Source organism: Oncorhynchus gorbuscha, linkage group LG06 (assembly GCF_021184085.1).
Source record: "Oncorhynchus gorbuscha isolate QuinsamMale2020 ecotype Even-year linkage group LG06, OgorEven_v1.0, whole genome shotgun sequence".
Taxonomy (NCBI): domain Eukaryota; kingdom Metazoa; phylum Chordata; class Actinopteri; order Salmoniformes; family Salmonidae; genus Oncorhynchus; species Oncorhynchus gorbuscha.
Window position 1 is genome coordinate 73,597,099 of NC_060178.1, and position 27,582 is coordinate 73,624,680.

Genomic DNA, 27,582 nt, shown 5'->3' on the forward strand with positions numbered 1-27,582 from the left:
TTAATTAACCTTTACGTGAAGATACCGTTCCATTTCAATGTTTTTCACCTTCAGGAGCTCAAAATGGGAGAAACAGGAAAATAACAACAAACACTATTTTGGGTTGGACACCGATGAATGCTGTTAGCTATGGGGGAAAACACTCCTCTAAGGGCTTACTGCTAACATAGGTTATGTGCCCATGCAGTATAATACTACCATCTACTATATTAATAGGTATACCAGGAATAATGCATTATCAGAGCATACTTTGCCCCCCCTGACACTCACTATCAATTCCATTAAAGCCGGATGTGGACTGGCCGGCAGGCGGCAGCTGTTACAGAGATTTGTGGTAGAGCCGGTAAATCTTTTATGAAGCAAAGACCTGGAAAACTCACAAAACCACTAAGGATTTTCAGAGGTAGATTATCAGATCATACGCAATACCCATAGCGGGTGTGTGGGAACACAATTCAGGAAGTCATATATAGGAGGCAAACTAGTTCTACCCTTTTTATACTACTGAGACTAGCCGAGCCAAGATTAGCCGAGCTGTACTGCGCTGGGTTGGTTATGAATCCACCATAGTTGCTGGAACGGTGCTGAAAAGGATAACATGAAAGGACCTAACCCATGTTATTGGGGACACAGCAAGAAAAGGAATTGGTTTTCAGAATGTTCATATTTCTTAACAAACTAGCTTTTCCGGATATGGCCACGCTAACCTCTTGATATGTTCTTTGTTGTGTGAATTCCTACAGTGCCTTCAGTATTTGTTTAAGTTGGCCACATATGTTTTGCATTTCAAGTCATGAAACCCTGCTTTCTCACACCCACGCTCCAGTGTCTACACACAACAGAGGATACTGTGGGCGATCTCGGTGCCAAGCCTGTATTCCACGATATCACCATCGCGGTGGACAACAATATGCTAATGAGATGTGTTAGGTACCCACCTCCACCTGCCCCTGCAGCAGCTCTTCCTGTTCCTGGCCGACGCTTACATCCAGCGCCACGGCAACCGAGGCAAAGGGACGGCTGGCCATCTGCTGTCGCTCCCGCATGAGCTGCTGTAGACAAAAATGAGAAAGGGAATGAGAGAGAGGGGGAGTGAGAGAGAGCGAGAGAAGAGGACCAGAGGAGAAGAACAGCGGGGGGGGGCAGAGGGGAAGAGAGAAGGGAGGAAAACTTAATTAATGAGGAAGTGGCAGATGAACAAAGCCTGTTTGAGTCAGACGCTGAGCGGCTTTTTATCAGCGTATGCTCCAAACACCCCGAAGAAAACAAACACAAACAGAGACAGAGTGGGAACAATAGTGGGGACACACAAGAGCTGAGCAGGGCCTGGCTTGATAGGGACCACACAGACACACAGGAGCCAAGCAGGGCCTGGCTTGATAGGGACCACACAGACACACAGGAGCCAAGCAGGGCCTGGCTTGATAGGGACCACACAGACACACAGGAGCCAAGCAGGGCCTGGCTTGATAGGGACCACACAGACACACAGGAGCCAAGCAGGGCCTGGCTTGATAGGGACCACACAGACACACAGGAGCCAAGCAGGGCCTGGCTGGATAGGGACCACACAGACACACAGGAGCCAAGCAGGTCCTGGCTGGATAGGGACCACACAGACACACAAGAGCCAAGCAGGGCCTGGCTGGATATGGACCACACAGACACACAAGAGCCAAGCAGGACCTGGCTGGAATGGGACCACACAGACACACAGTAGCCAAGCAGGGCCTGGCTTGATAGGGACCACACAGACACACAGGAGCCAAGCAGGTCCTGGCTGGATAGGGACCACACAGACACACAAGAGCCAAGCAGGGCCTGGCTGGATATGGACCACACAGACACACAAGAGCCAAGCAGGACCTGGCTGGAAAGGGACCACACAGACACACAGGAGCCAAGCAGGGCCTGGCTTGATAGGGACCACACAGACACACAGGAGCCAAGCAGGTCCTGGCTGGATGGGGACCACACAGACACACAAGAGCCAAGCAGGGCCTGGCTGGATAGGGACCACACAGACACACAAGAGCCAAGCAGGACCTGACTGGAAAGGGACCACACAGACACACAGGAGCCAAGCAGGGCCTGGCTGGATAGGGACCACACAGACACACAGGAGCCAAGCAGGGCCTGGCTGGATAGGGACCACACAGACACACAGGAGCCAAGCTAATTGACCAAAGTTGGTTCAAGTATTTGAATTTAAAAAAATTAAAACATTTTGTGAGCTAAATAACATGGACATCTCTCTAGAGATGAATTAGATCCAGCCTGAACTGTGCGATGAAGTAGGGAGTTGTATTTTCCAACAAGCCAATATTCTATATAGTTTAGAGCATAAAACGTGATAATTAACTACAATGACCATAATCCATTGCGCATCTATTTGTTGGGTCTGTGTTTCTTTCACGCCTGCTACGGAAGAGAGAAGAATGTGCGATCGTGAGGTGATATGGAGAGCAGCTGTTGCTTCGCGAGATACCGCTATCTGAAAATACATGACTGATAGTTGGTATTCAGCCATCATAAAAGTATGCAGTTGTTGAAAAACTACAAAATAGTGATTTTGTCAGCAGCTTTATAAAGATGAGATGATGACTTGGAATTAAATAATAAAGTCATCAAATAAAACAAATCTAATATACACAACAACTGAAATATTGTATTAAAGTAATGTGAATAAATGATGGTTAATAAGTGATAAGCAGCAATGGGCAGTCACTACCATCATGGGACTGTTTTATTCTGCATTCAACCCACATAATGCATAGTATATTTAATGTTAAGATTATTATTTCATTTTTTAAAATTGAAAAACGTGATTATATTTTAATAATCGAACCGACCTCAAAAAGCACTAATCGCTCAGAACCAGCACACTCACACCTCCCTCTCATGTATATGACTGTACACACACACAAATATACCCACACATACACCCAAACACCTACACGTTTTCGGCTTCAATAAAGTAGGCTAATGTTATTGGGCTATTGTTTCTAGTGTTCCTTGTGTTTTAGCTTGGGGGTAATCACTTGTTCTATGTAAAGCACACTTGTTTTAGAGCGCTTAAGCATAATGTTGGTCTTACATCATCAATGTTTTCCTCATTGAGTTTCAGTAGAAAGTCCTGCTAGAGACATACCCTACTGGGCAATTGTAATGGGGTATACTGTATATCAACTATACAAACGTTGTTGCAATGACGAAGGAATACCACTTGGATCAGACTTAGACCTTGATAACGCTATCTTAACCAGAGGTGCATAGTTTTTCACTATGCCATAGATGGAATATCTGTGCCAGGTAGTACATGTGTGTTAAATGTTTTGACATAGGCTGGAGTCTGTTTGTATAACCAGTCAACAAGTCTTTTGTCCAAAGAGTAGGAGTTATGTTTGCAGGTTTAAGTTAGTATAACCCTTGATCCTTGACCCTGACATGTGGTGGGTGTCTGTGTGATTTGACTATCACAGGATCCATGTCTGAAATGTATTCGGCATTCCTAGTTAACGCAACCTACCACATAGTGCCAGTGTCTGCAGGCAAGTAACAGAACACTACAGCTCACTCAAGCGCTATGGCATGTAGCGATGTGTAACCTGTCCATTTCTAGTCTGCCTGGAACACTAACCTGTCCTGCATTGTCATGGCTGTGTCTGTTAGCATGGCTGCTAGCTTGATGCCACTAGCACAGCACTGGGGTGTATATGGTTAAAGGGAGCAGAGCAGTGTGTCTCTGTCTGTTAGCGTTAGCTTCTTCTCACTATCCTCTAACCTGTCCCTACCGCAGGGTTGGCATGAGAGACAGTGAGCTGGTCAGGGTGAGCTAGGTCGGGAAGTAGAGGCTTGATTAATCGGTCTGGACAGTCAGAGAGGCGATCATAAAAGGGAAGGCGGGAGGGCTGGGGCTGTGAGTCCAGTGGATACTGTGCCCTGGTAGAGCATGTGTATTTTATGTCCCCTGACAAGTCCTTCACAAGTCAAGAAGTACAAGGTGGTATCTATATCGGCTGCCGGTAAATGACCCATTAAACGCCTAATTAATTTCAGAATGCTGTAAACAACGACAGGCAGATATGAGAGGGGATGAGAGGTGAGGGGCAGAGGAGAGGAACTGACACTTTGGACCAATAAAAGCAAACCTGTTTTTCCTGTGTGCACAGACAATAACAAACATCATTGAAGTACCTGCAATAGGACATTTTGAGGGCTGTTTAGCAGACTGACAATGGGGCTCCAAGTAGTGCTCAATGATTTAAATGGAGTGAAATGGCAGCTGGCCAAAGCGTGAGTAGACTAGGTCTACTAAATTCATACTCTGATATCCACTAAACTTCTATAACCTATAACACTACCCTTCAGAGGGGCACTGCTGAGCTGCAAATCTCAATCAGTGGGAGCCAAAAAAATAAAATAATAATAATCTGTGCTTTGGCTACAGAAGTTGACCCATTTTCAGAATCAGAAAAATGGAATATGACAAAGTAATGATTTTGGGGGTATAGAGAGGCTTTGACAGGAGATTGGCTTTTGTCCAGCAAACCATTATTCTTGAGAGCATGCATGTATGCACTCACGCACACACACACACACACACACACACACACACACACACACACACACACACACACACACACACACACACACACACACACACACACACACACACACACACACACACACACACACACACAAAGACTGCTGATGTAGTAGAAATGCCAAGCTCATTGAGAAGACATTTCTCATGCTATATTGCTGCAGTGAGAGCCAGTAGATATATGGCTGGAAGAGGATGGACCTGCGGTCCTGCCAATCTGCATCCTAACTGGATTACTTAATCAATGACAGCCTCCTCTGGGCTTACCCTGATTCATGTCTTAATCAGTGATTAGAGGAGAACTGCAAACAAGACCTGTCCAACTCTTAATGAGACTCCCTGTGTTCATCAATACAGCCCTGGCGAAGAGGAAAGTGACATTTGGGTTGAGGATAATACTACAACCATCTAATGTTTGATTCAATCTCATCAGACTGGTTCTATGGAAACAAAGATAAAGATCTGAGTATTTAAACTGAAGTTTTACACGTCCACCAACACATATTATGGCAGCTATGAGTATGATTATCTGATTCTAGAATGGAAAAAGATGTTCTCCTTTCCTGCTATCTTCTCACCGTAACAGCAGATCTAGGGAAGTCTCTTTAAAGACTGTGTCCAAGTGCACACGCCTCATTATGTTGCCCTTGACGACCGCCAGGAGACAACACGTTGTACATTGCTGGAGCTCTACCCTGACGCAGACACAATTGATATCCTTTCAATTAATCATTCATTATCTCCTTATTAAACCCCCGTCCTCTGGCTGACGCTCGGCTTGGGATGAGAGGAGCGATAGGATAGGCGGCGGTTATTGGCATGAAATATTTAAACAGGCCTTCTATTGGAGTGAAAGAGAGGGGTCCCCTGAGATGGGCTGTGATTTGACAACAATACAGCACTATTAAACCAGACCCGTTGAGTCCTAAACTCCCTGCATCCCACACCTCCGCTGTATGCCGCTGGGCATAATATCGAGAGGCGATAACAAATATAATTTCCGCCGTATTTGCAAAGTTTCCAAGCACATTAGTCTACTTGTTGAAAGAGGGTGAGAAATCTCATCTGTGCAAACAAAGGCACAGATATACCTGCAATATGAAACCCCATAGTGGGCTTCATGTTCTTAGAAGAGTCACTTTTGGCAAATAAATGGGTTTAAACTTTGAAAAAGTGGCTTTTGGACAAATGTTTTGAAATGAAAAGCAAATTGACTGAGAAGTGGAACAGTCTCCATAACAATGACCATCATAGCCAGTCAACGGTAGCAGTGACAGTGTGTTGTACAATTGAAAAGAACACCTTTGAGATTGACTAGGTTTCCTGCAACAGACATTCGAGAAACGCTGCAGCCTGGACTGGAAGGGCAGAATGTTAAGCAAAGTGAATAGGAGCAGGTTCCACAGGGCAGTTGCTTCACTATAATGAGTGAGAAACCTCTGGTAGTCAACTACAGCAGTACGCTGAGCACAGTCAATGCAACACATTTACCTTCCCAGAGACCTTGCCAAATCATTCCTCATTCCTCCTGTTTTCTGTAGCTCAGTTGGGAGAGCATGGCGCTTGTAACGCCAGGGTAGTGGGTTCGATCCCCGGGACCACCCATACGTAGAATGTATGCACACATGACTGTAAGTCGCTTTGGATAAAAGCGTCTGCTAAATGGCATATATTATTATTATTATAATAATGTGAGGGAGACAGAGAAAGCTCTTCTACTGTTGTGTTTAATGGAACTGGACAAAGTATACCAGAGTACACACTGATCCACTTTCACACAGTCATGTAACGACCTGCTAATTGGATAAAATCATTTTCCTGCTAAAGTCCTGTCACATACTTATTTCTGCCCTTTAAGATATGAACAAGAGGCAGTATAAGAAATAGAAATGGATCCTCTGTCCTTTTCCTCACTTCTCTCCACCCCCTGCCCTCACTCACAGCTAAAACCCTACCATCTGAAATGACTTATCCTGAGGACGGTTCCTTAGCACAGACAGCATTAAATATTCCCTCAGACAGATGATCAAACCTACTGCATTCCCACAAAGGTGTGTGTGTGTGTGTGTGTGTGTGTGTGTGTGTGTGTGTGTGTGTGTGTGTGTGTGTGTGTGTGTGTGTGTGTGTGTGTGTGTGTGTGTGTGTGTGTGTGTGTGTGTGTGTGTGTGTGTGTGTGTGTGTGTGTGTGTGTGTGTGTGTGTGTCAGAACTAGGTGGTTATCAATAAAGAGGACCTACAGCAGGGTTCCCCAACTGGCGGCTGGTGGTTTTAATACCACTTTTAACACACAAAAGAAATTGTGTTGGACATAAAATACTGCAAAAAAGCCCAGTGAAATCAGCTCCAAGTGATTTACATTACCACACATAATAGAGACAAATCAGCCCACAGCTGAATCTAGTTGATGAACCCTGACCTACAGCATCCCTTGAGGGCAGGCTAGTGCAGCGGTCCTTAGTGCCACCTCCAGACCCAAGAGACAGGCCTGTCAGATGCCACCATCAACAACCCACATAACAGCTTTGGAGAACTGAGCCAATGCCAAACACCCCCTTATACACACACACCCCCCAGTGCTCTCGGGGGAGACTGAGACAGATGGGATGCTAATGCTAACGGGACACATGGCTAAATGGACTAAATGGGCATTATAAACACTGTTCCCCTGGAAACCAGTGGAAGCCACCAGCGGCTCCCTACACAGCCCTACTCTCCAACTAACAAAATAGCAGATTAATGCCCATCAATTTCCAAATGTGCCACAGAAGCAAGCATAATTGTCAGACGTGACCTTACTGTGACTGTGGCGCAATTTTCCTTCCAGCTGGTTGGCTGGGTTCATCTGCCAATTACAGCCCGCAGATGCCCTCGTTAAATTACCTCATTTTAATTAAATTAACCGTGTCAGGTAAAGTCACCTGACATGTAAATTAAGTGTCAAGGGTCATCTCTTTCTGTGGGCGACAATGGCTTGGACTAGGTTTCTATTTCATGCTCGATCACACAATGGTAATGCAGGGAAATGTTTAATTACCACTCTTCTTCCTCTTATGTCGCTGTCTCTCAGACCCCGTTGCTCTTACTCTGGTGATGTGGATGGTAACCTTGAACCATTGTCCAAATGCTGTATGTTGTCATCTGCACATCTCATGCTGGAGGCTTGCTATTTAAATTATCTTTAAAAATAAGGTAGTACCCCCTTTTTTTTTTTACCAACGCCGTCCCTTCTTTTCTCCAGTACACAACCCTATTACCACAACCTGGGATGATGTCTATGGCTGAACCTAAGCCGGCCCAGAGCTGGAGGCCATGGACTGATCCAATTACAGAAGGCCCAGATCCAACAGCACATCAATGGGCAGAGAGCCTGTGAAATACAGTATGACTCAGCAGATTTAGCACCAGCCCCCAGCTTCATCTCAACATATATTTAACAAGGAGCCCACCCAATCAATCCCCAATCAATAGCTATCTGGGGCCAAAGCAGAAAGAGAAAGGCCTGGCCCAGCAATATCCTCATCCAGGGAGCTGGGAGGTTGCATAGAGTTAATAAAGAGAGCTGCTGTGTAAGTGCTGGATTAGATCATCCTGTTTCTGCTTGGTGTGCCAGGGAATTAAAAAGAAGGGAAAAAAACAGAACATCCTTTGCTGCACAATTATAAACCTCCGGGGGTTGGCAGGGGAGGGGTCGATAATGTTAGAATAAACAAATATTCTGAAGTGAGGCCTTGAGTGGTCGGTGCACCCAATTAAACTTTGATCAGATTGAAGGGAGCCAACTGTCTCGGAAGTAAGCAAGCCAATACTGCTCTATTACACTACAAGACAGTGAAAGACTGACGCACATCTTCCTATGGTTTTAGTTTACATTAGTTTACTTATTTGCACAGATAAAAAAGGGGAGCCAGTACAATGTCTCTACAGCTCTATCATAGTCATAGAGATATGCCAACGTTCCCCGACAGTCACTCTCTAAGTCTGTGCGAATGCTAATGAAAACTTTCTTTCCTCACTTCAATATTCATCGGAGGCTGTGCATACTCCTAGCACTGTAGACGCATAACACTAGTGTTTGTGTTTTCTAGAGGGGACATATATCTTTGTACTCTGTGCTCAGTGCACCGCGTGCTAGGTTTCTTTCCCTCCCTTTTTCCCCCTGTGAAACGAGATCAGGCAGGCAATTTCTCTGGCTCTCTCGATCATTATGCCATGAACAATTTGTCTATTTTTCTCTACATGCTTCTCTTACTGTTAAAGTAGGGATTAGTTCAGAGATGGAGGGGAGGACCTTTTTCTTTCTTTCCCCGAGGTAAGAATGATTTGAAATCATAATACTTCACGTGAGTTCCACATGTCCTTCTGGAGAAAGAGACACTTAAACGTATTATTAGTCTCAAGCCTTTACATTTAATTAAGAGTACAGGCAGCATTTGAAAACAATACCCAGCAGGGGAGGCTTCGGCATCCCAGCTGATAAGTATCAGTAACGTTCTTATCCTCAGGGCATTGCTCATGAAATCGCTGATTCACTTCGCCGAGCAAAACAATGGACCGTGAAAAAAACGATATAGAAAACACTTCCACCAGCCTGCTAGTCTAGGCAAGAGGATGAGTGGAAGGCTCCCGGAATATCTTTGTTGTTAAGTAGATTTTACACAGCGGTATTATGAAAAATGACTTAGGACAATTTGTTGGAATAATGTTGTGTTTGGAGGCTATGGCTCGGCTGGTGAAACACGGCAGACTATTCTAGCTGCACAGAGTCTTCCAATGAACCAAATATCCATACTCATAGACCTAAAAGAAAATTCACAAATACAGCATTGTGCTCTGTCGCTCTGGGTATACGTACAAACCAGAAATAAACATCGATGGAGAGATAGAAACAGACAGAGCAATAGCGAGAGACATAGTAGAGCCAGAAAGAGAGAGAGATGGCGGGAGAGCGACAGAGAGACAGAGAGAATACCAATTAATCTGCAGAAAAAGAGGAGGTCTGTTTATTCCTCCATAGCCACAGTGAGCAGCCAGGCAACATCCCAACACAACATCCCAGCGTGACTCCAGACCCGTGGAGAGAGACACGGAGAAGGAGCAGGTGCACACTTGTACATTGATGCTGGCTCTGGTAGACCCGTAGCACAGGGACTCTTGCAGTATGCACGTAAGTTACTGTACCGTATGCCATATGGGACCAAAGAGGTTAGACTCTGGGTCAGACATAGCACTGACCACAGATATACAGTGAGAGAAGAAGAAGAAGAAGAAGAAGAAGAAGAAGAAGAAGAAGAAGAAGAAGAAGAAGAAGAAGAAGAAGAAGAAGAAGAAAAGAAGAAGAAGAAAAGAAGAAGAAGAAAAGTTGACGTGGTCTAAAATGGAAAACAGATTCAGCTGAAACATACTCAGCCATAGTACCGTTTTCACTACCTTAAGAAGCTGCTTCTAAAGCACATATCTTCAGTGCATTACGGAATTGCTATGATTGTGTAACATCTCTCCACAAGTCCCACTTCTCAGATGAGCATTCATCACCCAGAGGGAAAGAAAAGAGGAACAAGAAAAGGTTCACCCCATGGATGAAGATCAGGATAAAAAAGGAAACGACTGAATGCCTGATATGAATGAGTATGGAAGGAGGGACGTGGGTACAGCAAACAGTGCTTGAGTGGGACTCAGCAGCTGATTGATCCTTCCTGCCGTTCTCTAAGAGGAGTGACTCATCACTGTTCTTTCAGCTCTATGGTTCCATGGTCACCACCATAAGAACAAACACAGTCCCAAAGTATACACTCGCTCCGACTAGTTCAGACTATAGCCCAAGAAGTGCTAAGAGATGCCATCCACACAGGCTAACTATAGGGCGTGGCGAGAGAGAGAGAGAGTTCAAATATTTCTTCTGAACAAGTAGTTCACAAAAGATAGGGGTTAAAAGTAAAACACACAAGAACGTGTCAGGTGGAGAAAGAGTGAGAGCGGAGGGGAGAAAAAGGGCAATGTCTACAAGGAATGTCTAACTGTGAGGGAGTTTATGTAAGCATGCTAATCTGTCTGTGTTTACATGTCGGCTCTGGGAGAGAGAGGAGACAGGTGAGAGAGAGGAGAGAGAGGAGACAGAGGAGCGAACTGGGTCTGCTGTCTGGTACACTGTGGGGCACCATGTACAGTAGACAAATTAGGACCCTTTTCTGCAGAAGAACAAGAAGCTGTGTGTGTCACAGCGCTGTAGGCTACCACTCCATCGACAGATAACACTTTATGGTGTGCAAAGTCAAACCTAGTTAACGAGGCAGTGTATAGGGAGTCCAAGAGGTCTTTGTGAGCAACATTGTATCATATTCTGGTACCAGCAATACTATAATTGGATAGAAACGAAGGTGACAAATTCCAACTCTGCTTGTGAAACTCCCAGCAGGCAATAACGGAACGTCCTACCGCCGTCTCAGATTCCCAGACCCCGTTCATCTGTCTCCATGGAATGTGCAGAGTGTTAGTGCTGCTCCTTAAAAGAGTGTCAGAATGGATACAATCTGATCAAGGAGATGCTCTGAACACAGAGGCTTCTCCTTGGAGTTAGACTTAGAGTCAAAAGACACAGTACGCTTGTAAAACCACCTCGTTAAAAGCACAAAATGAAAGATTGACCAAAGCATAAGACAAAAACCTCAAACGACCTACTAACCCATCTTTGCTGAACCAGGACAATAAACACACAGTATAGGAAGTAAATGGCCAGGATTGGTGCCGTGCAGAAAATTAATGCTCTTGTGTCATGTGAATAGAACATACATACCTTGCATGCCACATACAGACACTCTGTCAAAGCTAGAACCGGTTTAATAAATAAAGTGCTACACATTCATCTCACATGGGGCATGCCCTGGACATTGACCAAGACCATTTAGTGTGTGAACTCCCCTCTGAGTCTGTCTGACTCACTCTACTTGACCTAGCTCAGAGCTCAGTGCCCTTCAATAACTTGGCGGCCATTTCACCAAGCTGAGATGAGGGGAGGGAGAGTGCTGTTGACTCTGGGAAAGTCGGAGAGAGTGGGCCCTCTTCAAGAGCTCTTCATTCCACACTACAGGCTGATACGAGCAGATGTTAGCACTCGGTGTTGCAGAGCTCATGCTAATTAAAGAGGCTCTCTTCTACTCTCTCTCCTCTCTTTCCTTCTCTATCTTGTCCTCTCTCTTGCACAGCTGCCAGAGAGCGTGGAGTAGACCAAGCGGACGTCAGCAGTAATATAATTGGGCTATTCCATCTGTTGATCAGAGGGAGAGGGGGACAGACAGACAGAGACAGACAGACAGACAGACAGACAGAGAGAGAGAGAGAGAGAGAGAGAGAGAGAGAGAGAGAGAGAGAGAGAGAGAGAGAGAGAGAGAGAGAGAGAGAGAGAGAGAGAGGTCATGACCAGTGTTCTGGTCTAGAACACCCTCCAGAACAGAAAGTGCATTAAGTACTTTGGAAAAGTTATTCTGATTCAGATATTAGTGTTTAATGTGCCAGTGTATGGACTGTATTCAACAGGTAAGCAATAGTCTTGAGACTCTCCTCCCCTGGGCTCTTAGACAGTCCAGCTGGCTGTTGTCTATCTGTCTCTGTGCCAAGGAGGAGGGGCTGGCCTGCCAAACGTCCGTTACAGCTCACCACCCACCGAAGACCCAGACTGCCAGGATAATGAAGCATGGGTCAGACGCCACGCCCTGTCTCACCTCTCCTCACTGCTCTTTCTCAACCCTCTATCTCAACCACAAAGACTCATTAGCCAATACCTGCCTCTGAGGACCAGTCTCCATGGCAGCACCGCTATGATATCACCACACCGAGAGCAGGGTGGTCTTGTGGTGGCGTGTGAGTGTGAGAGAGGGGCGCTACACTTCGCTGGCCAGTAACAGTTCACTGGTCTCACTCTCTCTCTAGACATCTGCTATGATAAAGGTCTGTGATGCTAAGAGCCAATGCACCAGCGGCACCAGACAAAGGTAGACGAAGGGGGGAGGGAGGGACGTATTGGATCCGTTAGTGCTGCTCCAAATGGACTTCCTGTCTGAACGGTCCATCTGTTGGTGGAGTGGGTCCTCTGTGAGCGAGGACGGGAGCAGGGACAGAGACGGGGGGTGTCATGCGTCACCCTGATCGGGCTAATCCAATAGAGGGACTGTGGAGGTCTGTTTAGAGCCCAGGCCCAGCCGGAACTAGAGTGAGATCATTACAATCGCTGTTCCGGACATCTGCCGGCATCTAGAAGCAGAGCAAGGTTGGTTTGGGGTAATTGTGGGTGAGGAAGGACTTGCCGTGACCTCCGGTTGTGTGAGGAGGAACAAGGCAGAACTATAGGCAGAGACAAAACACACGCCAGACCACAGAGAAATGGACGAGGTTGGGCTTGCTCCCAATGGACAGAGATCAAATGAGCAGAGGCCTATTAGACTCCAGTAACCATCTCTATCCTCTGCTCTGAGGCGGGGGAGCATATTGAACATACTGATGGATTGAAAATGAGCTAAAGCCAATTATGCCATACTTATTCGTCTCCGTCTTCGCTCTCGGGTTGTTGGTTTGTTTGGGGTGCAATAATGGGTATGTAGATTTATAATTATGAATTTAGTGAGCTGAGGAAATTACAATAGAGTAAATGCAAGCAGGGGGTGAAGTGGGATGAAAACACACTCTTGAGTTCCACTTTTCACTTTTCAAAGAGATGAGAAGGTGAGACAGTTTCGCTTAGTTGGGGAGAGATGAGGTGAGGCTAGAGGTATGCTTAAGCTAAGTGAAGGCGTAGACCCAACACGCACACTGATTTCCACTGTACTTTATGGCTATGGAAAACAATAGTGCTCCAGTCACGGCAACAAAGTTGACCAGACAACAGACGGGATCAATAGACATCCCCTTCAGACAAGGCAGGTGGATTCATGGGTAAGCAGACTGTGTATGTGCAACTGTTATGCGCGTGTTTGAACAACACTGACTCCCCTCCCAGCCATGGAGGAACTGTGGTGACAGTATCTCCTCCTGATAATGGAGGAGACAAAACAACACAGCCTCCATGAGCTTCACGTCAAGCTTCAGCTTACAGTAGTTCACTCCTCAGTTTCTACACCTCCCAAATCAAATTGTACTGGTCACATACACATGTTTAGCAGATTTATTGTGGGTGTAGTGAAATGCTTGTGCTCCTAGCTCCAACAGGGCAGTAGTATCTAACAATTCACAAAAATACAACCATCTAAAAGTAGAATGGAATGGAATAAAGAAATATATAAATATTAGGACGAGCAATGTCGGAGTGGCATTGACTAACATATAGTAGAATAGAATACAGTATATGCATATGAAAGTGGTAAAGCCGTATGTAAACATTATTAAATTGACTAGTGTTCCATGTTTATGTATATTGGCATCAGCCTCAGGGTTGAGGGTTGAGTAGCCGGGTAATAGCCGGCTAGTGATGGCATGGTAGAACTCTGAGTCAAAGAGCATACTGTATTCTACACCAGAACTCTCAATACTGGGTCCACTGCTCTGTTTTTACGAGTGCCCTAGTTCTGCTCTAATTTAATTTACGAACTTGATGTGGGTAGGTACGCCTCTGAGCGGTGCGGCTATATCGCCCACACCTCCGCCTTGGCAGCCCTCCCAGTTCTCAGAGTAACCCGCCACTGTCCTACTCAGCTCCGCGTGGTACAGAAACAGATGGTAGCGATCGGCTGCTAATTTACCCAAGGTACCGTGGGAGGGGGATCTTTGACCACTATTTACATCTGCAGCGCTGCACACACAGCTGCTGCTGCCTCTTCATTCTGTTTGGGAGCCAAACACAGACCAGCACAGGCGTAACACTGGCATACAGGGTCAAGACACTGGGCGCCATCGCTCCAGCTCACCTCTGAGCCTAACTGATAAACCAGAGTGGGCAGGAGCATCGTAAACACAAAACACTACATGTTTAAGTGAAGGCAAGGCTTGGCCTCTTAGGGGAGTGATGTCTCCTGGGACATGAATAATATCCTACTGAGACCCAGTAATTCATTTTTGTCCTCTCTAGTGGACATCGGTTCTTGGTCCGTATTTCTGAGGCCATACAAGCCACTGTATTACATCATGTTGTCCCTTGAGAGGATATTCTGGGCTTTTTAATGACAGGACATGTGGGGGTGTGACCATAACAACTGTATCTTCCTGGTTGTTAAAAAAATGGATGCCGTCCAAATTTGCACATTTCAAAAGAAGTGTGTGTAATTATTAATGATACTTTTTGTGAGTTTGATATTCTAATTGTTTCTAGTAAGTGAATATCTCAGGATAAGTGAGTCGGGAGGACTGTGTAATAATTTTTTCACATTAAATAATAGCTAAATAAGATCGGATCAAAAAATGTCCTCTGTCGTGGACACCTGAATGCCACAATTTTTTCACCACAAACAATTACATAAATAATGTGGGGTCTCAGGAGAATAGACTGGGACTTGAATGCAGTATATATTCACAGTCCTCTTGTTTAAATGTGTTGTTTTACTGCCTAAGCTAATAAGAGGTTTGAAAGTGTTGTGTGACAGCCAGGTAGGGCATGATATGAGGAGGATGTACTGATGCATATTTGTGAAGCGGTTGTAGCACAGGAAAGTTTTCACCTGTTCTTTCCCTGAGGGAATAGGAACAAAAGGTTAAATCACTTTATCACTTAAGTTGACGTATAGATAGGCTGGCTCCCATTGTTGGTTACATTGTATAAATAACAGGTGCAAACGCTTCATAAATCTTTCCCCATGTCAAATGAGATTACCAAGCAGTTACTGTAACAATGGGAATCTCTCTGAGACCAGGTGGGAAGTTAGCAACCACACACTACACAGGTGCTTTATTTGTCCTATTTCACACTACCTGAGACACCCGCAGAGAACTGAGGTCAGAGCCACGGTCCACAATGTTTTCCAGCATCCCTCGAGCAATTGGGGTTACAACGTCAGATTTATTCAAACGAATAACCTTTTGGTTACCGGCCCCTTTAACCTCGAGATTACCTGCCGCCCCAAAGTTAGTGTATAATAGGGTCAACTCTCAACATAAGACAACATAAGACAAACTCAACTATATTCACTTAAATAAAGGTACTCACATATCAAAACAATTAGTCAATGCCACATTCATTACCGCCGCGACATGAGAGAAGCGACCCGGTTTGCTTCTCCGACGAAAGAATGATCAGTGTGCTTGGTTTTTAATTACGAACGGTTAACCTTTAGGTTTCAAGTTTTAATGTCACGTGCACAAGTATAGAGAATTGCATTTCTTGCAAGCTCTTTATCGCTAGTGATTCAGCTGCTATTTCACTGTCTATAGCCACCTGTAAACCTATGTGAAGGGGCTTAAGTCAACCATTTGGTCGTGGTATATGGTGGCATACAGTGCCTTCAGAAAGTATTCAGACCCCTTGACTTTTTCCACATTTTGTTACGTTACAGCCTTATTCTAAAATTGATTAAATTGTTTTTTACCTCATCAATCTACACACAATACCCCATAATGACAAAGCAAAAACAGGTTGCTAATTTATAAAAAATAAAAAACTGAAATATTACATTTACATAAGTATTCAAACCCTTTACTCAGTACTTTGTTGAAGCACCTTTGGCAACGATTACAGCATCAAATATTCTTGGGAATGACTCTACAAGCTTGGCACACCTGTTTTTAGGAAGTTTCTCCCATTCTTCTCTGCAGATCCTCTCAAGTTCTGTCAGGTTGGATGGGGAGTGTTGCTGCAGATTTTCTCTCAAGTTCTGTCAGGTTGGACAGTCAGGGGAGCATGTCTTGGCTGTGTGCTTTGGGTCGTTGTCCTGTTGGAAGGTGAACCTTCATCCCAGTCTGAGGTCCTGAGCGATCTGGAGCAGGTTCTCATCAAGAAACTTTCTGTACTGTGCTCCGATTATCTTTGCCTCCTGACTAGTCTCCCAGTCCCTTACGTAGAAAAACATCCCCAAAGCATGCCACAACCATGATTCACCGTAGGGATGGTGCCAGGTTTCCTCCAGACGTGATGCTTGGTATTCAGGCCAAAGAGTTCAATCTTGGTTTCATCAGATCAGAGAATCTGTAGGTGCAAGCGGGCTGTCATGTGCCTTTTACTGAAGAGTGTCTTACGTCTGGCCACTCTACCATAAAGGCCTGATTGCTGGAGTGCTGCAGAGATGATTGTCCTTCTGGAAGGTTCTCCCATCTCCACAGAGAAACTCTAGAGTGACCATCGGGTTCTGGGCTCTGACATGCACTGTCAACTATGGGACCTTATATAGACAGGTGTACATTTCCAAATCTTGTCCAATCAATTGAATTTACCACAGGTGGACTCCAATCAAGTTGTGGAAACATCTCAAGGATGATCAATGGAAACAGGATGCACCTGACCTCAATTTTGAGCCTCATAGAAAAGGGTCTGAATACATATGTAAATAAGGTAAGTCGGTTTTTAATAAATAAAAAAATGTAAACTAGTTTTCCACTTTGTCATTATGGGCTATTGTGTGTACATTGCTGATGATTTCGTATTTATTTAACCCATTTTAGAACAAGGCAGTAAAGTAACAAAATGTGGAAAAAGTCAAGGGGTCTGAATACTTTTCGAAGGCACTCTACCTTTCACTGACCTCTCACATATAGGTATACTATTTCACATGCTAAAATTGTCTGATTTAACGGCAGCTTCACAATCCAATAAGGTCAAGCAACAATGACCCATTGAGTCAAGGATGTCAAATGGCAACATATGCCAGTAAAGATAATGACAATAATGATTAATAATAACTATCAGACTAATTTTGTGCCAAGCTGAGGAATCGTTATGGTCACAGCGTTATTGACTCTGGTGATTCCCTGTTTCATACATTTTTATTGCAGTGGGATAAATCAGGGTCACACAGAATGTTTCTTGAAAGTCTTAAAGAAATCTACTTTTAAACAAGTATACACCTCACACACATGGTATGGTTATGGGCTTAGAAAAAGAAGACATCTGTGCCATGTCTGATATAGAGTTGGAATGTATTACATTTTGAGTTTGCATCCCAATATTACACTTTATGTACATCACAGATGACTGAAACATAACAAAACCATTTGACACAAAAACACAGTATTTTCAGCGGGTTTTTAAAATGATGTTCATTAATTATGAAAAATGTTAATAACATTCCACCTTTTGGAATTTGACTGCATTTGTTTCTGTTTCATGTTGTCACTTTTGCAAATTAACTGAGGATGAGAGTGGACAGAGTGGACGTGGTGATCCATACCATCATCTAACAAGGCCAACTCATAAAGATGTCGAAAACAGAGAGACAAATCAATTTATTCATTATCCATCTACCAGGTATATCATTATTGTCACATGTGCTCCCTCTCCGGTCTCTAGGTCACCAGGCTGCTCATTATGGCGCACACCTGTCACCATCGTTAAGCGCACCTGCGTGTCGTCAGACTCACCTGGACTCCATCCCTTCCCTGATTATCTTCCCTATATATGTCAATCCCTTTGGTTCCATCCCCAGGCGTTTCTGTTTCAGTTTCATGTCGGTGTGATGTTAGTGTTTCTTGTTTTGTATTATGCTCCGTTTATTTTATTAAAACGCTTATATATCGTTACAATTAACAACAAATCATATTTTACCGTAATGACTGCTTAATCAAGAAGTGAACAGAATGGAAAACAATTGAGAGTATTGTACATTTAAAAAAAGCTGCACTATTCCTTGAGTGATCTAGGCTACCACATTATTACACTGAATAAAAATATAAACCCAACATTTTCAAAGATTTTACTCTTACATTTCATATAAGGAAATCAGTCAATTGAAATACATTCATTAGGCCCAAATCATTTCACAATACTGGGAATACAGTAAAAAAAAAGGTAGGGTTTGGATCAGAAAACCAGCGCAACACATCTCTTTCGCATAGAGTTGATCAGGCTGTTGATTGTGGAATGTTGTCCCACTCTGTTGCGTTTATATTTTTGTTTGGTCTAAATGGAATGCATATTCACAGCTAATGCATATGTGCTACACTATTAAGTGTTTGTGAATGATCTTAAGCAGTAATAAAATGGTACCTGGCTGCATTGACACTTCTGTAACCTTTTTTCACAAAATGGCTGCAGCTCAGTTTCTCATGAATCATCACTCGTCCTCTCCTCTCTGTCCTGACAACTTCTTGGTCATGTTGGTTGCCATGCCTCTCCTATACCCTCCGTTCTCTCCTCCCGTTATTGTTTTTCTGATAAACGTCCTATTCCATAGCTGGCAAAAGTTGGAAAAGTTAAATATCATAGGACAGCAGTGGGTCATTTTTTTACTGAAAGAGAAAACCCAAACAATAGACAAACATTGTGTTCTAATGATGAGAGCACAACTCTCTGCATCATTAGATCCAACGTAATTAAAAGAAGGAAAAAAAGAGTTTTCCAAGCCACACACTCACTCTCTTTTCACCATATATCTCACATAGAAAGTCCACAGCTAATGTACCACAAAGCCTTCAATTTGTAATTTGATTAAGAAATACCCAGTATCCTCTATCCTCCATCCCTTCACACCAGTGTCTGGCTCTGCAGGAGGTTAATGTGTTGTTAGTTACTGCTGCTGGTGTCTGGCCTCTAGTCTATGCCACTAGATACTTCCCTACCACTCTACACTACAGTATATACTCACCTACTGTTCCCACTCATTTCACTCTGGCTTCTGCATGAGGAGGGGTCCAGCCAGTGTCCCCACCTGCGGGTCAACGTGACTGTGTGTGATTGAACTGCACTGCTGAAACTGGCAGTGAATGATCTGTCTGTCTGTCTGTCTGTCTGTCTGTCTGTCTGTCTGTCTGTCTGTCTGTCTGTCTGTCTGTCTGTCTGTCTGTCTGTCTGTCTGTCTGTCTGTCTGTCTGTCTGTCTGTCTGTCTGTCTGTCTGTCTGTCTGTCTGTCTGTCTGTCTGTCTGTCTGCGAATGGACTTGAAAAACGGGTGGTAGGCCTATAGCTTACGCTCCAAAATGTGATGTGGTTCGACGAGAACACTGACATTTTGCCAAGGCAGAGATGAGTGGCCGACACTGAGACGCGCGGACAGCAGTGGAGCAATTAATTCTGTTGCCAAAATGGCATTACACTTTTTGGTGTTTTGTGTAACAGATGTCTCTTTCCATTCACCACTTTTTGGAGGCTGGAAATGTGTTGTGGACGGGTAGCCTTAGAACGGAGCCATTTGAAGTGATTGTTTGACAATCAGACGAAAACGTAATGACTGGTTGTGTTTCGAATAAAATAGAAAAATATTAGTCACATGCGCCGAATACAACAGTGAAATGCTTACTTACGAGCCCCTAACCAACAATGCAGTTTACAAAAGATGGATAAGAATAAGAAATAAAAGTAAAAAGTAATTAAAGAGCAGCAGTAAAATAACAATAGCGAGACTATATACAGGGGGTACCGGTACAGAGTCAATGTGCGGGGACACCGGTTGGTTGAGGTAATATGTACATGTAGGTAGAGTTATCAAAGTGACTATGCTTATATAATAACAGAGAGTAGCAGTGGTGTAAAAGAGGGGGAGAGAGGTTGGGGCAATGCAAATAGTCTGGGTAGCGATTTGATTAGGTGTTCAGGAGTCTTATGACTTGGGGGTAGAAGCTATTTAGACGCCTCTTGGACCTAGACTTGGTGCTCCGATACCGCTTGCTGTGCGGTAATAGAGAGAACAGTCTATGACTAGGGTGGCAGGAGTCTTTGACAATTTTTAGGGCCTTCCTCTGACACCGCCTGGTATAGAGGTCCTAGATAGCATGAAGCTTGGCCCCAGTGATGTACTGGGCCGTTCGCACTACACTCTGTAGTGCCTTGCGGTCGGAGTTGCCACAATAAAAGGTAAATCATTGTAAAAGTTAAATGACCAATATGTATGACTAGGAGATGCCATTTAATAGGGATTGTACATTTACATCTATGATTAGGCAGGATTAGGCAGTCACCTGGATTGGCAGATTGATGAGGGTTGCATTCTTCGAGCTAAAATGACCAAGACGCACCTCCAACAACGCATAACACCTCACATTATTCCTCCCAAAAACAATGATAACTTCTCATGACAGCTATTTAGGTGAGCACTGATTCAGCCCCATGATAAACAGTGCCCACTTTCCAAAGGCTGGGGCACAAAATATGTATATTTTTCCATTCCCAGCGTTCCTCTCCGGGGGGCTGGTGGAGAAACGCAGCGCTGCGGCTCCCTACCAACGCTCCATCAAATTAATTTAACATAAATTAGATCTATGTAGCCTGCAGTAGAAAGAGTAGTAGCCTATGGGGTTTTTCTGTAGCCTTAGAATGGAGCCCAAATGTATTGCAATGTCATGAGACAGACACCTTTTAAATCATGAACGTATTATTGAGGAGAGGGAGTGCAGGAGAAAGTCAACTAAAAAAGGCAAGCGGGCAGACATCAGCTATGGAGCGGCTTTGGCATAATCAAACAGAGGTGGACAGCAAATGGTGCTGAAAGTAATTCATTTCAACAATTGTCTTCATTTTAATTAGACTTCACTAACAACAAGAGGGCTTTGTTGGAGCCTATTTCTTCCTATATATATATTTATATATATATAAATAAAGAGGTAGGCCAAATTAGCAATTATGCTATCCATAGATTTGTCGGTATACCAAACCCTCCAATACTGTCACAATGCACTCCTTAAATACCTCAGTGTCTTGGAAGGTCTTAGTGTGTTTGGTTACAACCAGGGCCAAAAATGGACTTTCGTATTCTGTCCCTATTATTTGAGATTTTCATTTTCTGAAAAGAGAAGATTTAAACCCAGGAAGCTTTTAGGGAAGCACTTCTGTTGTTGGGTTAAGCAACGGACGAGTAGCCAGCAGTTGAAGCTTAAAACGTTCTTCATTGGTCGAGTCTCTGTCTGGGTGGAAAGGTAACTTTTGAAAGTGCCATGCTTAGATTCATAAGGATGTCAAATATGTTATTATTTTCAAACAGAAACCGTTTCCTTACAAACAAGATGTGTTCATGTTTGACATCTGAGAAATATGGTAAGAATGCCTATTTCTCTGTCCATTCTTCCCTAAAACTTCTATTCTCATTATCCACCTTTCTTTATTTTCAGACTTTTTAAGAGCAACATGTTCTCTTCATTGCAAGCTGATTTTCCCAAATGTTGCTATCACGGACATTTTTGGAATGGAAGATATTTTGTCACGAAAAGATGCTCGACTATGCATATAATTGACAACTTTGGAAAGAAAACACTCTGATGTTTCCAAAACTGCAAAGATATTGTCTGTGAGTGCCACAGAACTGATGTTACAGGCGAAACCCAGATAAAAATCCAATCAGGAAGTGCCGCATTTTTTGAAACCGCCTCATGCCAATGACTCCTTATATGGCTGTGAAGGAGCTAGGAGTCAGCTTACGTTTTCCATGTTTTCCCCAAGGTGTCTGCAGCATTGTGACGTCTTTTTAGGGATTTCCATTGGAGAATGGCTGTAAGAGACCATATAGGGCAAGTGGACGCATGGTGTCGCCCAGAGAAAACCTTGCGTAAAATACTGAGGTAGTCATTTTTCCAATCGTTTCTTATGAGAAACCAACTGCCTCCACAGATATATTATCGAATACATATGTTAAAAACACCTTGAGGATGGATCCTAAACAACGTTTGCCGTGTTTCTGTCGATATTATGGAGCAAATTTTGAAAAAAGTTTGCCGTTATAGTTTAAGTATTTCTCTGTCGATTTCTCAGCCAAGCAGGATGAACAAACTGGGAGTCTCCTGAGTGAAAGCATCTGAAGTTCTTCAAAGGTAAATTATTTAATTTGGTTGCTTTTCTTATTTTTGTGAAAATGTTGCCTGCTGCCAGCACAGCCTAGCATAGCATTATGCCATGCTAAACTTACACAAATACTTGTCTAGCGTTGGCTGTAACGCATATTTTGAAAATCTGAGATGACAGTGTTGTTAACAAAAGGCTAAGCTTGTGTTTGAATATATTTATTTCATTTCATTTGCGATTGTCATGAATAGGAAATGTTGCGTTATGGTAATGCACTTGAGGCCATGATTACGCTCCCGGATACGGGATTGCTCGTCGCTAATGGTTAATAACAAACTGTAATGCCATCTGTAAATACTAATACAATTGTTATATTACGAGCCTAGTTGGTTAAGCCACGGAAAAAGTGAGAAACCTACCCTCTAGCCATGATTGGCTAAGGTAATGAGTGAGCTGGACATCCCAAGAGATGAGTTTGGATTGGTCTGCCATGTAGCACACTATAATATTAGCTGGACAGTATGTGTAGGCATTCCTTTCTAACACAGATTTTTTTAAAAGATATCACATACTAGAACTGCATAAGTGTTGCTCTCCACTTTCTGGATGACCGGGTTTTGAATTCAGTGGAATTAGAGTATGATGGAGCAAATTCTGGAATTTGATTGTAAATATGCAGATGGAGTCAGAAAGAGAACACACAGAAAACACAGAACACACAGGCTGTTGTATAAAACACCTGTCTCCGGGTTACATCTTCAAACTAAGGGCAACCTTGGCATCCGTGACAGAGAGGGTGAAGCGTTGATCCACATAGGGTAAGATAGTCTAGCTAGCTACATTTTCAGATATTGCACGTTTCTAATTATGTCAGAAAGTCGTTTTCAATTTCAAGTTGAAGTGGCTGGCTAGCTAGCTAACATTACGTATATGATCTGTGTAGTAATATTATTCCTATCTCAGAGCCATTTGAATTGTTAGTTATAGCCTATTGTTAGCTAGCTAACATTGAACCTGGTTGGTTAGCTACCTGCAGATTCATGCAGCGTAGTAACGCTATGAGTTGGGATTATGAGTCATTGTTTAGCTAGATAGCTAGCAACGTGTCTAAACAAAATATTCCACTATGCAAGTATCCATTTCAATATAATGTTCATAATGTCACTGAGACAACTGTCGATAGACGTAGCTGGTCCATTCACTCTATCTACTCTGATTTCAGAGCACTCTCTTCTGAATCTGCCAGAGTTCAGAATCACTGACAAATGTACGAATGTTCAACACCCATTAAATATGGCCGGGGTCAGTAAACATTGGCAAAAAAGCTTAATTAAACATTAGCCAGTTAGTTTGGGTGCTTGACTGCTGTTGTTAAGGCAGAATGCTAGGATCAACCCTACTCCTTGGCCAGAGCGTCCAGTGTGCGGTCTGAACGCTCCGAATTTATGAACGGACAATCTGTTAACGCTCTGAGTTTAAAAACGCCCAGAGCACACTCTGGTACTCCAGATTAAATTTACGAACATACCCGTAGTATAAACCAGCCTTTAGTCTTGAAATCTTTGGTTGTTTAGTACATAGCCTCACATGTGAATCCTTAAGGAGATGGGTGGTGCTAAAGCACAAGACGGTGGGAACGATGCTGAATGGATGTAGACAAAGAGCTCTGAGTCTCTACTTTTATCCAATGTAAAAAAACACCTTTTCAAAATTTTGCTACATGAGACCAAATCAAGCCGGTCAGTCACATATGCTACCTGACCTGACCTAAAGAAAAATGGGGGTTTGGGGGTCCCCTGGAGGTGTGGGGCCCTGGGGCGAACGGGCCTTGGATGCACTGAAATGAAAGCAACTTCCAAAATTGAACACTCAGATTATAGTCTAATATTATGTCTGATTCACAAACAATGTAAAGTATGTATCTGAGGCTATCCTGCTATTGACACACTTGTTGAATTATGCCACATAACGTGACAACAACAGTAGATAATGTGGCAGTCTAGACAGCACAGGTGAGTGCAGGTAGGCCTAGATAGAGCAGGTAGGCCTAAACAAATCAGGTAGGCCTAGACAGAGCAGGCAGGCCTAGACAGAGCAAGTAGGCCTAAACAGAGCAGGTAGGCCTAGACAGGGCAAGTAGGCCTAGACAGAGCAGGCAGGCCTAGACAGAGCAAGTAGGCCTAAACAGAGCAGGTAGGCCTAGACAGGGCAAGTAGGCCTAAACAGAGCAGGTAGGCCTAGACAGGGCAAGTAGGCCTAAACAGAGCAGGTAGGCCTAGACAGAGCAAGTAGGCCTAAACAGAGCAGGTAGGCCTAGACAGAGCAAGTAGGCCTAAACAGAGCAGGTAGGCCTAGACAGAGCAAGTAGGCCTAAACAGAGCAGGTAGGCCTAGATAGAGCAGGTAGGCCTAGACAGAGCAAGTAGGCCTAAACAGAGCAGGTAGGCCTAGACAGGGCAAGTAGGCCTAAACAGAGCAGGTAGGCCTATACAGAGCAAGTAGGCCTAAACAGAGCAGGTAGGCCTAGATAGAGCAGGTAGGCCTAGACAGAGCAAGTAGGCCTAAACAGAGCAGGTAGGCCTAGACAGGGCAAGTAGGCCTAAACAGAGCAGGTAGGCCTAGACAGAGCAGGTAGGCCTAAACAGAGCAGGCAGGCCTAGACAGAGCAAGTAGGCCTAAACAGAGCAGGTAGGCCTAGACAGGGCAAGTAGGCCTAGACAGAGCAGGTAGGCCTAGACAGAGCAAGTAGGCCTAAACAGAGCAGGCAGGCCTAGACAGAGCAAGTAGGCCTAAACAGAGCAGGTAGGCCTAGACAGGGCAAGTAGGCCTAGACAGAGCAGGTAGGCCTAGACAGAGCAAGTAGGCCTAAACAGAGCAGGCAGGCCTAGACAGAGCAAGTAGGCCTAAACAGAGCAGGTAGGCCTAGACAGGGCAAGTAGGCCTAAACAGAGCAGGTAGGCCTAGATAGAGCAGGTAGGCCTAGACAGAGCAAGTAGGCCTAAACAGAGCAGGTAGGCCTAGACAGGGCAAGTAGGCCTAAACAGAGCAGGTAGGCCTAGACAGAGCAAGTAGGCCTAAACAGAGCAGGCAGGCCTAGACAGAGCAAGTAGGCCTAAACAGAGCAGGTAGGCCTAGACAGGGCAAGTAGGCCTAAACAGAGCAGGTAGGCCTAGACAGGGCAAGTAGGCCTAAACAGAACAGGTAGGCCTAGACAGAGCAAGTAGGCCTAAACAGAGCAGGCAGGCCTAGACAGAGCAAGTAGGCCTAAACAGAGCAGGTAGGCCTAGACAGGGCAAGTAGGCCTAAACAGAGCAGGTAGGCCTAGACAGGGCCTAGACAGGGCAAGTTATTGGTGGTTGCAGCCCTATTCCACCCCTTTATGTTAATGTTCATAAATGCAAATATACCTAGAGTATTTATGCAAGTGGAACATGTAATTTTCTTTAACACAAAATATTAAGAAATACCTGATACCATTAGAAAATATATGCAGTATATATAAGTGCATTCTAAGAAAAGAAAAGTGAAATTTGACAATAAATAGAACACCTGAATTCCCACCAAAATCCCTGAACTCCATTCATTATTTTTCCCATCTGTTGCATTTATTAGAGAGAGAGAGATAAAAAAAGATGTCTGTTTTCCTTCAGGGGGGCTTATTTTGATAGGCATTGAAAATGACGAGGGCAGTTTGTGTGCCTCAAGGCAGTGCTTGTCAAATAGTACCCTGGGAGCTAACTTCAATACCGGAGGACAAAGGCTTTGAAAGACTAAGCAGCTGGCTTAATTCATTAAACCAATCGAAGCAGGCAGATGTCAGTGTTCGTTATTTTGCATAATTTCAAGCAGCCTCCATGAAGCAGAGCGGAATTGAGGATAGAGATCGCCTCGAGTCAAGGTGCTTCCGTCATCGGAGCAACACACCTGTTTCCATTTCTTATTCCAAGAGGAATAATGACTTTCGGCTAATCAAGAGAATTATCGAAATTGTCTGCTCTGAGACAAGTACTTCTACAAGTGCAGGTAGGAAAAAACATAGACAGTTGTAATGATATGAAACTGAGAACTGTTGAAATTGGGAGTCTGAATACTGTCCAATACAGTATGGAACAGGCATATTGATGCTGCTGCAAGCAAGGGCTTTCCAGCAACCTTCTGTTGTACCCCTACAGGTACTCTCACACCAGTAACAACAAACCCAACCCCCTCCAGTTATAGCGCCATTGCTAAAAGCACCATAGTTGGTTCATGAGAATATCCTGTTTTCTCTCTCATTTATAGCACACAGTGGGCCCTTTACGCCAGACTAAACTGTTCCAATACGTTACGTTAACAATCATTATTTTGCAAAGCCACATTCTTCTTAAACCATCTCACCCTTTAAATCGTGGCAAATTACACTCTAGCCACTGAGATCTGTTTATATTACTGGACTAATCAGTCATGTGACATTCAGAGCCCTCTACTACAGAGTAGAAGAGCAATGCTCACCCAGCCTTAAAGACACCAATGGGGAAGGTTCATAATGGGGAAGTGTTATTAGCTGTCCTGTGCAGCATCCACCTAGTGTCCTTGTGCGCTGAATGTACAAAACATTAGCAACACCTGCTCTTTTCATGACATAGACTGCCCGGGTGATCCTTTATTAATGCCACTTGTTAAACACACTTCAATCAGTGTAGATGAAGGGGAGGAAAGTGTTAAACAAATATTGTTAAGCCTTGAGACAATTGAGACATCGATTGTGTATGTGTGCCATTCAGAGGGTGAATGGGCAAGACAAAGTGCCTTTAACAGGGTATGGTAGTAGGTGCCAGGCACACAGGTCTGTGTCAAAAACTGCAATGCTGCTGGGTTTTTCACACTCAACAGTTTCCTGTGTGTATGAAGAACGGTCCACCACCCAAAAGACATCCAGCCAACTTGCCACAACTATGTAAAGCATTGAAGTCAACATGGGCCAGCATCCCTGTGGAATGCTTTCGACACCTTGTAGAGTCCATGCCCCAACAAATTGAGGCTGTTCTAAAGGCAAAAATGGGTGCAACTCCAATATTAGGAAGGTGTTCCTAATGTTTTGTGCACTCAGTGTTGGGTCGGTTGTTGAAATAACTGACCGGAAAACTCCCATCTACATGTATGCGCTTA

The 27,582-nt window shown here is 44.0% G+C and overlaps 1 protein-coding gene across 1 annotated transcript in view; it reads right to left on the reverse strand.

Moving 5' to 3' along the window:
• The window catches only part of LOC124038304 (attractin-like protein 1), a 354,502-nt gene that overhangs the window by 78,377 nt on the left and 248,543 nt on the right, over positions 1–27,582 (reverse strand). The window contains exon 28 of the mRNA XM_046354014.1: positions 939–1,052. Coding sequence (XP_046209970.1) covers positions 939–1,052 — 114 coding nt within the window. The remainder of the gene's footprint in view (positions 1–938; positions 1,053–27,582) is intronic.